This window comes from Hemicordylus capensis, chromosome 2, assembly GCF_027244095.1.
Source record: "Hemicordylus capensis ecotype Gifberg chromosome 2, rHemCap1.1.pri, whole genome shotgun sequence".
Taxonomy (NCBI): domain Eukaryota; kingdom Metazoa; phylum Chordata; class Lepidosauria; order Squamata; family Cordylidae; genus Hemicordylus; species Hemicordylus capensis.
In genome coordinates, this window is record NC_069658.1 from 262,202,667 (window position 1) to 262,216,009 (window position 13,343).

The 13,343-nt window shown below is 44.9% G+C and overlaps 1 protein-coding gene across 3 annotated transcripts; it reads right to left on the reverse strand.

Annotated features, from left to right (window-relative positions):
* Positions 1-4,614: 4,614 nt before the first annotated feature.
* On the reverse strand, positions 4,615-12,570 carry LOC128348032 (uncharacterized). Of its 3 annotated transcripts, none has more exons than XM_053303524.1 (2): positions 12,324-12,570; positions 4,615-6,144 (listed from the first exon to the last, which is right to left on the reverse strand). In XM_053303524.1, the coding sequence occupies exons 1-2, from the start codon at positions 12,409-12,411 to the stop codon at positions 5,144-5,146; spliced, it is 1,089 nt and encodes a 362-aa protein (XP_053159499.1). In that variant the 5' UTR covers positions 12,412-12,570; the 3' UTR covers positions 4,615-5,143. The 3 variants fall into 3 exon arrangements, with proteins under 3 accessions (XP_053159499.1, XP_053159500.1, XP_053159501.1); XM_053303525.1 differs by having other exon boundaries at positions 12,327-12,564; XM_053303526.1 differs by lacking the exon at positions 12,324-12,570 and adding an exon at positions 11,601-11,746.
* Between the last annotated feature and the right edge of the window lie 773 nt (positions 12,571-13,343).

Below are 13,343 nucleotides of genomic sequence, written 5' to 3' on the forward strand. Positions count from 1 at the left end.
GCCAGCCATCTTGGCTTATTTATTTATATTTCTCTATGTAAACTGCTTTGGGAACTTTGGCTGAAAAGCAATATATAAATATTCTTCATCATCGTCACCCTCGGGTAGGAGTCGCCAAGGTTCTGAGTCAGGCCACAAAATGACTCTGGTCAAGCAAGCCAAGCAACTCCCTACAAAGGAGGCAGGTAGGAACCAACCCCCTCGGAGGGTCAATCATGCTGGAGCTCCTCACAGCTCCTTTTCCCACCTGCAAAGAAACTGTTCCCTAGATCAGGGCTGCCCAAATTTGGCCCTCCAGCTGTTGCTGGACTACAACTCGCATCATTCCCAGCAACAGTGACCAATAGTCACGGACAGTGTTCCCTGTAACAGGGATTCCCAGATGTTGTTGACTACAACTCCCATAATCCCCAGCCAAAGGCCACTGCAGCTGGGGATGCTGGGAGATGTAGTCAGCAACATCTGGGAATCCCTGTTACAGGGAACACTGGCCAGGGATGATGGGAGTTGTAGTCCCACAACAGTGGGAGAGCCGAAGTTGTGCAGCCCTGCCTGAGACCCTGCCACTACGACCCATCTACTCCCAATGCCCCTTTCTTACGTCTCTTCATTGGTCTGCACCCAATAACTGGTTTAAAGAGGCTTTAGCTCATTTTATTCATGGAAAAAAATGTACATCTCATCTTCCCTCTCCTTATAGAGACACCCAAGGTAGCTTGTCTTTATTTTAAAACCACAGGAACCAAGCCAAGTTAAAACAGCAGCAGCCAAGACACGGTGGGGGTCAACAGAGAGAGGATAAACCAACTCCACCACGTCACACGCTTGCTAGAGCCCATCCTGTGGCACTGTGCACATTAAGTGACTGATAACAATGAGCACAGTCAAGTGATGAGTCCAGGGCCAGGCTCCTCTCAAACTCAGACCTGCGTCAAGCAACCCACTTCTCCTCCCCCTGCATACTTCACTGCTGCTGCTGCTCACACAATACCCACATTTCAAAGACAACAGACTTTGTTGTCTAGAATCACATTCCATGACATTTAGAAGTTCACACACAGAGTGGGATGAAATCCCCCCGAACTGAGAATTTGACAACTCTATTGCAGAAGAGTGTGATATTCATGGCTGAAGACCCTGCAGGGAGTAACTTTTTGAACGCAAAGTACGTGCTCTACCACTGAGCTATGGTTCCCCTCTCTTCCCACCAAGAATTACAATTGCAGTTACAACCAATAAACAAATCATTCAAGTCGCACGTCAAAGTAAATCAAACATGTTAAAATAGCAGGGGGCAATAAAAACATGAGAGCATGACCGTGAGAGATTAGAACCAGTTCAAATAACCTTTTGAAAGGCCTGGCGCTGTGAAAGGGCTTTGCTCAGGAACTTTGTGACTCTTCCTGGGGAGAGCATTCCAAAGATGGGGCTCCAGAATGGTCCTGCAAGGCAATCATCCGTGCTCTGAATTGTGCTCAGAGATATACTCCTGGCCACTGTGGTTTGTTTCAAACTGGCGTGATGTGTTCCTTTGAACCTCGTGTGATTTTCAGCGTTCCACCTGCTAGTTGGCTCTTGTCTTGCTAGAACAGGCCTGCTCAACTTTGCCCCTCCCCCAGCTGTTTTTGGACTACAACTCCAATAATCACCAGCTACAGTGGCCAATAGCCAGGGATTATGGGAGTTGTAAGCCAACATCTGCAGGAGGGCCAAAGTGGAGCAGGCCTGCACTAGAAGAACCTGCTCCTTTTCATCACTGTTTTTGGGTGATGGGGAAGACAGGCAAGTTCTTCTCAGAATGCAAAGGCTGGCCAGTAGGTGGCGCTACTAAAATTGGGAAAGGCTGTTGCTCAGCATTTGTACATAGAGTAAAATCATGTTGGGAAGTAGCACAGAAGCCAGCAGCAGCATGTGTGTGGGGCATAAGATTGTGCTAGGAACCTGCACAACAACTTTGGCTCTCCCACACTTTATTGCTGTACAGAAGTGGACTAGCAGCTGTATGTTGTCATTTCTGAGGAGACTTCAGGAACAATAATCTAATCTGGAGGTTTCTAGGCATGGATAACTGTGGCTGCTGTCCCAGTAATTCACCCACCCTACTCCAGGAGGAGCTATCCTCCTGTGGTATGGGCTACAGATGCAAACAGCATCATTTTCAAGTCTTACTGGCGAAGGATGAAAAGGATGGTCATTTTGCTAATCAAACACTGCCACCTACTGGACACCCAGCAGTGGTGTGGTGGTGCCTGACCCACTGAGGAGCCTGACGTTCAAATAGGGTTAGTCTTAAATCTGTAAATGCTGCAACTCTATGCACACTTATCTGGGAGTAAGTCTCATTAAATTAAGTGGGGCTTACTTCTGAGTAGGCATGCATAGCATTGCACCACTGTAAGTGTATAACAAGTTGTTCTAGTAAGAACTAATCAGCCTGCTTTCCTTTCACTGTCTACAACTGGACTAAATTTGGTTCAAATTGAGATCCACAAGTTAGATCTGTTGTACCTCAAATGTTCATGCATCCGCCATCTTGAACTGGCATGGATGAGATCATCACAAACTATGCCATTGAGGTGTCCCTATGTGTCACTCACTGCAACTGTACCTAATTTGGTTTAAATTGGTTAGACACTCCACAAATAGGGCCGCTTGCCTCTCAGGACATTCACATGGTCGCCATCTTGGAGTGGATGACATCATCACACACACCACACCATTTGGGCATCCCTATGTGTCCCTACAGCTGTAGCAAATTTGGCTCAAATTGGTTAAGCGGTTCACAAGTTATCCCACTTACGCCTCAAATGTTTACGCATCCGCCATCTTAGATTGAGGTGGATGACATAATCACAAACTACACCGTTGCAGTGTCCCTACAACTGTACCTGATTTGGTTCATATTGGTCCAGGTGTTGCCAAGTTGATGGTGGGGGAGGGGGAACACATGGATGGACACACACAGAAAGCAGGATGATCTCATAAGGCTGCTGGAAAGTTGAGCTGCCAATTCCATACTTCAGGCAGACTATGTCCTTTTTTTTTTTTTTTTTTAATGAGCTGAAAGCACCATTTGTACATGTATGCAATAAAAGGTTTGTCTAACAGCTGGTTTTTTTTTAAATCAGAACTGCTCTGGAGAGGAAAGGAGATTCTTGAGCTCACAGGTGCCCGCCAATCAGCACTGTGCACAACTGGCTTCTCCTGCAAACAAGTAGAAGCAGTTTTGCCAAGCTTGACCCTGGAGAATATCTGACTAAATGTAGCATGGTGAATGTGCTTCCAGAGCAACCCAAGGATGCAAGTAACATTTTGTCTGTAGGCACCTAAGCACACTCATTTAATACATCTATCCATACCCCATTTCTCCAAGTTGTTCAAGATGGCCATATGGTATTTATATAGTGCCATTAGCGTGCTTTGCGGGGTTTCCCCTCAAGGCTACCGTTTCCCAGACTGCCCTGTACTTTTTGACCCTCAAAGCAAATAGCAGCTTCTTACAGGGCAAGGTGAAGGGAGGTTCTATTTGGATTGGGGAAGTAGTGTGACAGGAGTTAAACATCCTCTCCAGAAGGAAAAGGCAGTCTGCACAGTCTGAGTCTATTGAATTTTAGGCCCAGTCTTCAAAACAGAGTGCATTCCTGGCAAGGGCAAGGCACGCAGCATATGTTCAGAGGCACTCTGCCTTGAATGTCAGAATTTTTCAAAAGAAAAGGTTGTAACTGGCAGCAATAGAGGGCAAAGGGAAAACAAGATGGCCTGGTGCTCCAAAAACAGGTTGATTCCAGGAAATGACTAAATTCAGGAACATAGGAAGCTGCCCTATACTGAGTCAGACCATTGGTCTATCTAGCTCAGTATTGTCTTCACAGACTGGCAGCGGCTTCTCCAAGGTATCTTCCATGTCCTTTGCCCTTTGTCAGGATTGCAAGCAAAAGATATTTTAACCAGTTGAAATAATAACTTTTAAAATCTACATTTGCCATTCACAAATTTCCATTTGATCTGATGGCAAAATGTCACATTCTTTAATACACCCAATCTTCAGTCTCAAAGTTCTTTTTAAACAAAACTCACCACCACCACTAGGGGGCTGCAAAGGGTAAAGCTGCCATGGGCTTTTTGCTTAAAGGAGAGGCAAATTGGGGAGAGAGGTGGTTCTTAGTCAGATGGACAAGATTTTCTCACACCTTGGCTCATCTGCTGAAGGGGAATCCAGGTCCAGTTACCGGAAGGCAGGAGCACAAAGGCAGACAGGAGGAGGAAGGATGGAACTGGAAGCAAATGAAGGCTACAAGTTCAATCCATTATTTCTAGCTGAAATGTCTGGAGATGCAGGACATACAAAAGATCTCTGATAAGTGTTATATTTAAAAACTATGTCTTTGATAACTGAACAAAGTGGTGGCTTTCTTATACTGATCAGGGGGAAACAACTCAGCTCAGCATCTCTAGCGCTGTTGCCGGTGTCGTGTGAACAGGGAACTGTTTCCCCCGACATTTTGCTATGTCAACCACTTTGAGAACTGCTTTGCTGAAAAATGGAATGTAAAAATATTTTTAATAATAGAGAGATCTTTTGAAAGTCTGAGATAGCACAAAAGGGAAAAGAAGTATTGTTTATTTAAGCCTTTATTAAAAAGCATTACGTAGAGAGCAGAATAAATTACTGAGGGTGCAGCACTTGAGTGCTGAAACAGATTGTCATACAAGATTCTGATAATTAATCATCTTTGCATAAATGCAGTTCTGATTAGTATGTGCCTAAACAATGAATCTGAGATTTGGCATTACTGTTCAACCAGAAGAGACACTTCCTGCTTTGGAATAATAGTCTGAACACAAACAGTGACTTTTAAAAAAAAAGTATTACCAAATGATTGTTTACTGCTAGTTATGTGATTGATAGGCATTGTAACAAACAGGGGTTTCTGACCTTGGGTCCCCACATGTTGTTGGACCACAATCCCCATCAATCCCAACCAGGGATGATGGGAGCTGTAGTCCATCAACAACTGGGGATTCAAGGTTGGGAACCCCTGGTATAGGACACAGAAGTGATGTGATCACAAGGGACCATGTCCATTGGAAAGCATAGCAGGGAGGTGCCTCATAGTTCATCTTCTGAGCAGAGCCACAGAACTCAGCCTGCACCTCTGGTGAAAAGTCTGGCCCACCAGGCCCATCCAGTAGCTTTCACCTGATACTGAATCTCCTCATCTGTGTCCTCTTTGTACACATTGATCTCATTCTGCCCTTTACCAGAGATAAAGGTCAGATTCTTCCTCCCACACACCACCACCAAACTAGCATTGTCCTGCACACTCATTGGCTCTTGAGGAAATTCCTTTAAGGCCTTGTTGAGACAGGCCTGCAGCTCCTCTGAGCCTTCCCAGGAAGCCAAATCATCGAGAACTTCATTGATGCTGATGAGATTGAGTGGGAATGAATGGCGGCCAAGCCTTGCCATATGAACCTCTGGGCTGGCCTCATCAAGTATGTAATCAATCTTGTCATTGATCTGGACCACTTCAATGTGGTTTTCCCCTTTTCCGGATAGAAATTCCCGCCTTGTTCCATTACACTGAAGGACCATCTTGGCATTCTTCTTTACCATGTTTGGCTCCTGATAAAACTCCTCAAAGGCTTTATCCAAGCAATTTCTCATGGCTTCCAAGTGTTCTTTCTCCCTGGCCTCCTGCAGAGTTGCCACACTGAGATCTTCTGGCATAACCACGATGGCCGCTATTGTGTTCTCCTCAGCTTTGGTCCTGTTGACTTCAATGGGACATTGTTGTTTCCTCAAGGGGCAAATGGAGAAACTGTAGAAGAAACACAACAGAACCAGCAGAAAGAGGGAAAGAAGAGCAAAACCCAGAATCAAAGCCCAGGTTCTTCTTTCAGCTGCAAATCTAGTGGCTTGAGTCATAGTGGACTTCTCCCTTGTAAGCTTATGAGAGGAACAGGGCATGCCATATTCTATGCTGTTTGGAAAATTAAGCCACGATGCTGCAAAGTTTTGTGGAAGAATTCCCCAGAGTTTCTCCACATATGAGACTCTCGGGACAGGTATCAGCCTTCTGTCGTCCCCATCCTCCAGAAGAGGCTCGTACAGGTTGCTGTCATCTCTCATGCTGGCGAGAACTGGCAATGAAAAACAGCTGAAGGTCAGTTACTCCTCTGCCATGCACACAACACCACACCTTTCCCCTCCATATTAATGAATCCCACGTCCACATAGGAATTCAAAATGTTCTGACAGATATGTGCACACAAGGGGATCTGTCTTCTCTGGCTGCTACTAGGATTGTCCCCTGGAGTATATTTATGTCCCAGCATGGCTTTGGACAGTATCTAACTGCTCTGAATAAGCTGTGTGAATAAAGCTCTTGCCCACTTCAGATTTCAGTTAATGCCTTCTGCAGTCTGATATATCTATGGCAATGTTCCTTATAATGAGTAGCATTAGATCTGTGGGTGTGCTCCATTATCCATTCTGCTGTCCCAGTAGGGAGAGCAGGATAATATTCCTCCCAAAGCTGATAAAAGGTTGTGAGCATTGGCTCACAAGAAACAATGGATCGCCCCCACCCCCAGCTGATGATAACAAGCAAGTCTGCAAGAAAGGGGCCACTTTTGTCTTGCCCAAAGCAAGACAACCGGATTACTAATTGGACTGGTTTATTGACAAAGTCTCTGATACCTTTGTTATTGCTTTTTCTTGTCCCTGCATCTTATTTTTATTTTAGCTTAACAGTGTTACCAATTGGCCTGGTTCACTGATGATAAAAGGCCTTTTTATTATTACAATGTTTTAGCTTACTAGTTTTCCTTTGTCTAGTAGGAAATAAGTTTCTTATACTTACTAAGCTGAATACCTTTGTTACTTTTCCATTCTGGTATTTTCTATTTCCAATTAATACGATTGGCTTCTAAACAAAATTATTGTAACATTTTTGGTAGTCCTTTACTTTTTAAAAAATCAAATTGTTTAGAGAAAAACTGTTCTTTATTACAGATTACTTCACTCTGCCGCTTTCCACTAATATTATTAATTTATTATTATTAATTATAATTATAATAATAATAATTATTATTATTATTATTTCTCTTCTCAGTTTGCCTTGATGCAATCATTCAATACTTTTTGGTAGATAATATGCTGGATACCTGAATGATATAAAAACCAATGAGATTTAGGTTTAATTTGAAGCTCATAACTGACAGAGTTGCCACTTTTTCTGTTATCACACTTTTTCCTTTGGATTTTGCTTTAAAAGGATGTTTGATCAGATTAGACAACTCTGATGATAAGATTGTACTTTTTTGTGGATAATAAGTTTGCAAAATAAGTATGCAAAACTGATTTTATTCGTGGATATTGTATGTTTGGAGAGGCATCCTATTCTTTTGATCTTATATTATTTTCATTTTTCTCCCTCACCTTTGCATCTTTGTATTTTGAAAACTAATAAAATTTATTTTAAAAAAACAACTAAATGTTGATGTTGTTAAATGATTCGGATAGCTCTCAGGCCTCAAAGAAATGGATTGGTTGGAGAGAAATATGTCTTTTGGAAGACCAGCTAGGTCTAATTGCCATTCAACATCTAGTATTCGGAGTCTTATGCTTGTCTTTGACTGTAATAAAGATTGAGTGAGTGAGTGAGTGTTCTTTCAGCCTAATCAGGGCCCATCTTAGTAAGCTCTTCCTGCAAGAAGCCATAATTTCTGCTCTAAGGACCTTCTCCATTTTGAATCAAAGTTATCAGCCGAGGTCAGGAAAACTAACCCTATTGGGCAGAATAATAGTCTTAACTAGTATGTGAAAACACACACCCAGAGCTCTGTCTCAACCCAATTACACCAGCTTCTCAACAGAAAACAACATTGGGGATGCAACGTGGATCCTGAAATATAGAACTTAACAATTTGGATTGTACAGATTCTATACCATCCAGTTGTTATAAGGGCCAGGTTGAGCTCCATATTATTATTTTTATTTTTACATTTATATCCCACTCTTCCTCCAAGGAGCCCCGAGCGGTGTACTACATACTTGAGTTTCTCTTTCACAACAACCCTGTGAAGTAGGTTAGGCTGAGAGAGAAGTGACTGGCCCAGAGTCACCCAGCTAGTTTCATGGCTGAATGGGAATATAGGAGTTGTGCCCAAGATTTTGCCAAAAATAGCTGGAACAAATAAGGCTCCTCTGGAACGAAAATATTTTATAGCGGATGCTGATTTCTGGGGAAACATAGTCCAAATGAGCATTCCAGCTGCCAGAAGATTAGAAGACTACACTCAGAGATTTAAATATTTTAACTTGCTCAGTTGTGTAGCCATTCAAATGCCAAGAACAAATATGAGGGTTTTTGTCTTGGGGTAAATAATCTCCAGGGTTTCCTCCTAACAATATAATGCAAGGGAATTGAGAGCCCGTTTAGCCTAATCGGAGTTTGAGAAGGCAGAACTGCATCATCCGAGTAAAGCAAAATTTCTAGGTGTTTGTTTGCTAGCTTTAGTGGATGGTAAACCAGATTATTTAAATGAAAAACCATGGAACTGATATAAAAGTGAAATACAGGTGGGCCTCCTTATCTGCAGTTTCACGTATCTGCGGTCAGAAAAATGACACCCAAAATTGGCATACGTGCGTGTGTGTGCTGGCGGGGACATGTCGACCTCACATATCCGCAAGTCAGGGATGGCCGGAAATGCCTGCAGAGGTCATTTCCAGCTGCCATTTTAGGAATCAGAGCCACAAAATGGCTTCCGTCAAAAAAACACCACCACCCCCAAACTGTGATTTTCAGCCATTTTGTAACACTGCATGCCTCAGGGTGAGCAGCAGAGCAAGGTAAGAAGCTCCCCCCACCATGAAAATCAGGCAAATTTTGGCCAGTTTTTGGCCATTTGAGGGGGCACATTACAACTTGGGGGGAACAGCATAGACTGCTAAGGAACTCCAACCCCCCAGTGAAAATTGGGTGATTTTTGGCTGTTTTAGGCCATTTTTGGCTGATTTTGGGCCATTTGGGGGCATAGTACAACTTGGGGAGAGTGGCAGAGACTGCTAAGGAGCTCTCCCTGAAAAAAACTGGCCGATTTTCAGCTGATTTTGGTCAAAAATGGCCGGCTGGGAACCTAACCCCCATGATCCCATAGAGATCAGTGCTTCTATATTCATTGTTTCCATATCCACGACAGAGCCATGGAACGGAACCCCCGCAAAAACTGTGGTCCACCTGTAATAAGGGCACCAAGATGTACCCTTGTCTGACACCTCTTCAAGTTGGAATTTCTTTAGTGAGGTGATCCTGAGCATTGCAGCATACTTTCACAGAAGAATTTTCATGTAGTTTATATATCAATAATAATAACAACCTTTTGTCTATGGTTCTTGAGTTTGAACCACAATTTTTCACTAGAAATTGAATCAAAAGCAAATCTGAATTCAATGAAGGCAGCATATAATGTGGTATTGGATTTGATGTGAATTCGGTTCATCCCTAGATTTATGTGTATACTTTTCTACCAAACGCTGCAAAATATGCTCATTGTCTAAGGGAGAGCGGCCTGCATAAAAACTGGCTTGTTCTTCCGCCACTAACTGTACTAATGATTGCTTTGAACTCATGAAGTGCTTCTCATCGGAACAACAGACATAATGTTATTTTATCTCTGAGCCAGCTCCTGCATTTCAGAGATGTTCAAATCGGTTTATGCCACTTTGATAAATTGCCCAGTAAACCCTCTGAGAGCTAGACTTTTGTTGCATTTTCATCAGCCTCTGATTCCATCAATGCTTTTTCACATATACTGATGGAATTTATTTTCTGAGCCAGCAAGGAATACTCCTATAAAGAAGTTTCTCTGTTCCCTATATACAACCGCTATTCTTTACAGAGCCTAAAAACATCTCTCCACAAGGCAGCATGGTATAGTGGTTAGAGTGCTGGACTAGGACCGTGGGGAGACCTGAGTTCAAATCCTCATTCAGCCATGATACTTGCTGGGTGACTCTGGGCCGGTCATTTCTCTCAGCCTAACCTACTTCACAGGGTTGTTGTGAGGAGAAACTTAAGTATGTAGTACGCCACTCTGGGCTCCTTGGAGGAAGAGCAGGATATAAAATGTAAATAATAAAATAATAATAATAAGAAGAAGAAGAAGAAGAAGAAGGCTGGAGGGGCCAGCAACCCCTGCACTCTACCTGAAGAGGCACAGATCCTCCTTATTGTGCCTCCAGTCGGGATAGCCAAAGGAGATAGCGGCAGCAACCCACAAGGGGGTCAGGAGTAACTTTGGGGCAGAAATCCTAGTAAGCTAAAGGCTGTCTCCTCAAGTTTCTTGACATAAGTAATTTGAATTCAGGATTTGTACCTTTGCTGGGTTTACTGGGAAATTTCTCAAAGTGGCATAAACCTATTTGAGCATTTCTGAAATGCAGAAATCTGGCTCAGAGATAAAATAATATTGCATCTGTTGTTGCAATGCTAAGCAATTTGCGGGTTCAAAGCAATCTGTTTGGGCTGAAGAATTCTTCCTGAGAGCTGGTTAGTGTGAATAGAAAGGAAGGACTGGAAACAAAAAAAGCAAATAAGGTCTCCCTATACTATGTTAAACATGCTGATATGCAGACTGTGTTCTATCTTTCTCTAATGCTGAAGAGACTTTCTGTTTATGGACTTTTGCTCATTAAAACATGCATTCAATCAAAAACCTTTATTTAAGAAGTTATACTATCCTGACCTGCTGCAACCCAAAGCATCCTGGGTGTTTTCCCAATGGAGGGGAACACCACAACTTGCACAAGACCACAAGCCACTGCATTTGCCAGATTTTTTCTTGACAAGGCTCCTCTGCTTTTAACAGTTAGGCAGATGCTTTAACAGATAGGCAAAAACTCCCCCCCCTCCCAAAAAGTGCAACTAAAAGATAACCAGAATTAGCCTGATAAACAGAGTTGCAAAGACTCCAGAGCCTGAGTAAATCTGGCTGGCAACTCCACTTGCACCAGAGCATATTCACTTTCCACAATGAACAGTCAAGTCTTGCAACATTGTGACTGCATTTTCACTAGCACATTTTACTTGGGAATTGAATCCATTACAGTCAATGGAATTACGTCCTGACAAACAGGGTGTGTGTGTGTGTGTGTGTGCGCGCGTGTAAAGAAAACCACCTTTGTTTCTGAAATCCTTGAAGAGAATGGCACACTGACCTGGAGAGTGAGAATGAAGGAGATAGAGAGGGTCTTTAAACCCACCCCCTCTTAACAAGCCTTTTGTTTGCACATACTTTCTCCCCCCTTTCTAGACTGATAAAAGTTGTGAGCCATTGTTGCATGACTACACCCAAAGTTAACAAACCGCACCCACAAAAAGGTACATATCTGCTAGCTAGTGGTGGGGGGTGGGAAGAGGAGTGTGGACGGGAAAGAAGATGGTATACGGGAGATGGGAGGGGGAGAGGGATCACTGGAGACCCCCACCATCTGCAGCTACATACCCACTCCGCCCCACAAATACCACCCCATGAGGCCCTGAACATGCTGATTCGCCCCAAGCCCTGCACCCCACCAGGGTCAGGCTTACCAAGGTACCCAGCTGCTGTACCCTGAAGACATTTCTAGTATTTCCAGGGGAGGAGCGCGCGCCTGCCCTCCTCTGCGTCACCACTTTGCAGCAGCAACGAGGAGGCCCGGTGAGGGGGTGGGCGGTGGGGAGCGACCCCCAGCTTGCCCACCCCCCCACCGTCCTCGCCGCCACCTTCACCCACTGCTTTCGCAGCAAATGGAGGCGGCAGCAATGAGGAGGGTGGGTGAGTGGGCAAGTGAGCGAGTGTGCCTCATCCTCCAACCGCCCTCCTCACCGTCACCGCAAAGTGGTGGGTAGCGATGGCAGCAAGGAAGGCAGGCGGTGCGCTCCCCATCACCCACCTGGCACCCACCCTCCTGCCTGCAGGGGCCAGGACGGTGCCCAGGTGGGTGACGGGATGGGGGGCACAGAGACAGGCTTTGCCTGGGACCCCACCCCCCCGACCGTTGCTTAGCCCTGGGGGAGAAGATTCCTCCCCCAAACATCTGCGGCTGCATGCATACTCTCCCCCACAACCAGCTCCCCACAGTCCCACGCCCCTCTAAGGACAGCCCTGGGATGCGCCCTATGTGGGGCGGGGGGGAGCAAGAGGAGATATTTACTACCCCTTCACCAGCCCCACACGCCCCGCTAGGGACAGCAGCTCTGGGGCCAGGGTAGGGATGCGCCGCCGTGTAGGGACCGGCGGCGAGGAGGCAGTTAGCAAGAGGAGATATTTACTACCGCTGCACCCCTCCGATGCGGGGGTCGCCTCGGCCCGGCTTGATTCGCTCTGGCGTCCTCCTGGTTTCAATTCTCCGGCACGCATTCAGTTCTGGGGCCCGCCTCCTGCCCAGCCCACTTTGTTGCAATACAAAGACGATCGCTCTAGGGGGCTGTTCCCAGCCAAACGGAAGTGACCCTAGAATTGTATCCCTCCGTTCTTGGGTTGGGGTCGGGGTAGTGAAGGCGGATTCGGCGTGTGATAGAGCAGGCTGGGTTGGCTTCGGTCCTGCGTGGTCTGTTTTAACCAAAACCAGGAGCCCTACTGGGCCACACCAACTGTCTTTGAAGGTTGGAAAAGAATAGTAGGGGCTTTGGATCTCCTTTAACAGTTTAATATGCTATGAAATGCTGTGAGAGGGAATGGACCCCTCTCCCCAAAGAGCTCGCAACCTAAAACAAACAAGTACATGCAAAGGAGACACTCACTGGGGAGGCACTTCGCTGGGCTGAATTGGGCCAGCTGCTCTCCCCGTGCTAAGTACAAGAGAGCTTTTAAAAGGTGCTTCTTGCCCAGTTAGCAGGAGCAAAGCAAACTCTTTGCCAGTAAAAGTTGGACTTCTCAATCTATATGCAAATCTGCGTATTTTTGCATTATTTATTGAACGCAAAATATTGCCATCTACTCAGACCATTGGTCTGTCTAGCCTAGGGCTACTACCTCCACTGTCTGGTAGCAGCTCTGAGTCTAGAGTCAGGCAGGGGTTTTTCCTAGCCCTCTCTGGAGACACCAAGGATAGAACCTGAGACTAGCTACTGCCGTGCATACAAAGTATTTGTACTCTGAGCTACAGCCTATTCCTCTGATTTTGGTAGACACGGAAGGAGCAACTGTAGGGTTGCCATATTCAAGCTTCCCAAATCCAGGTGACCTAATTCGCATATTATGCAAATTATGTGGCAACTAATTAGTATTTTTATTTATTTATTTGACAGATTTGCATACTTTCCCCTCCTCTGCCCTCCCATATGATCGGA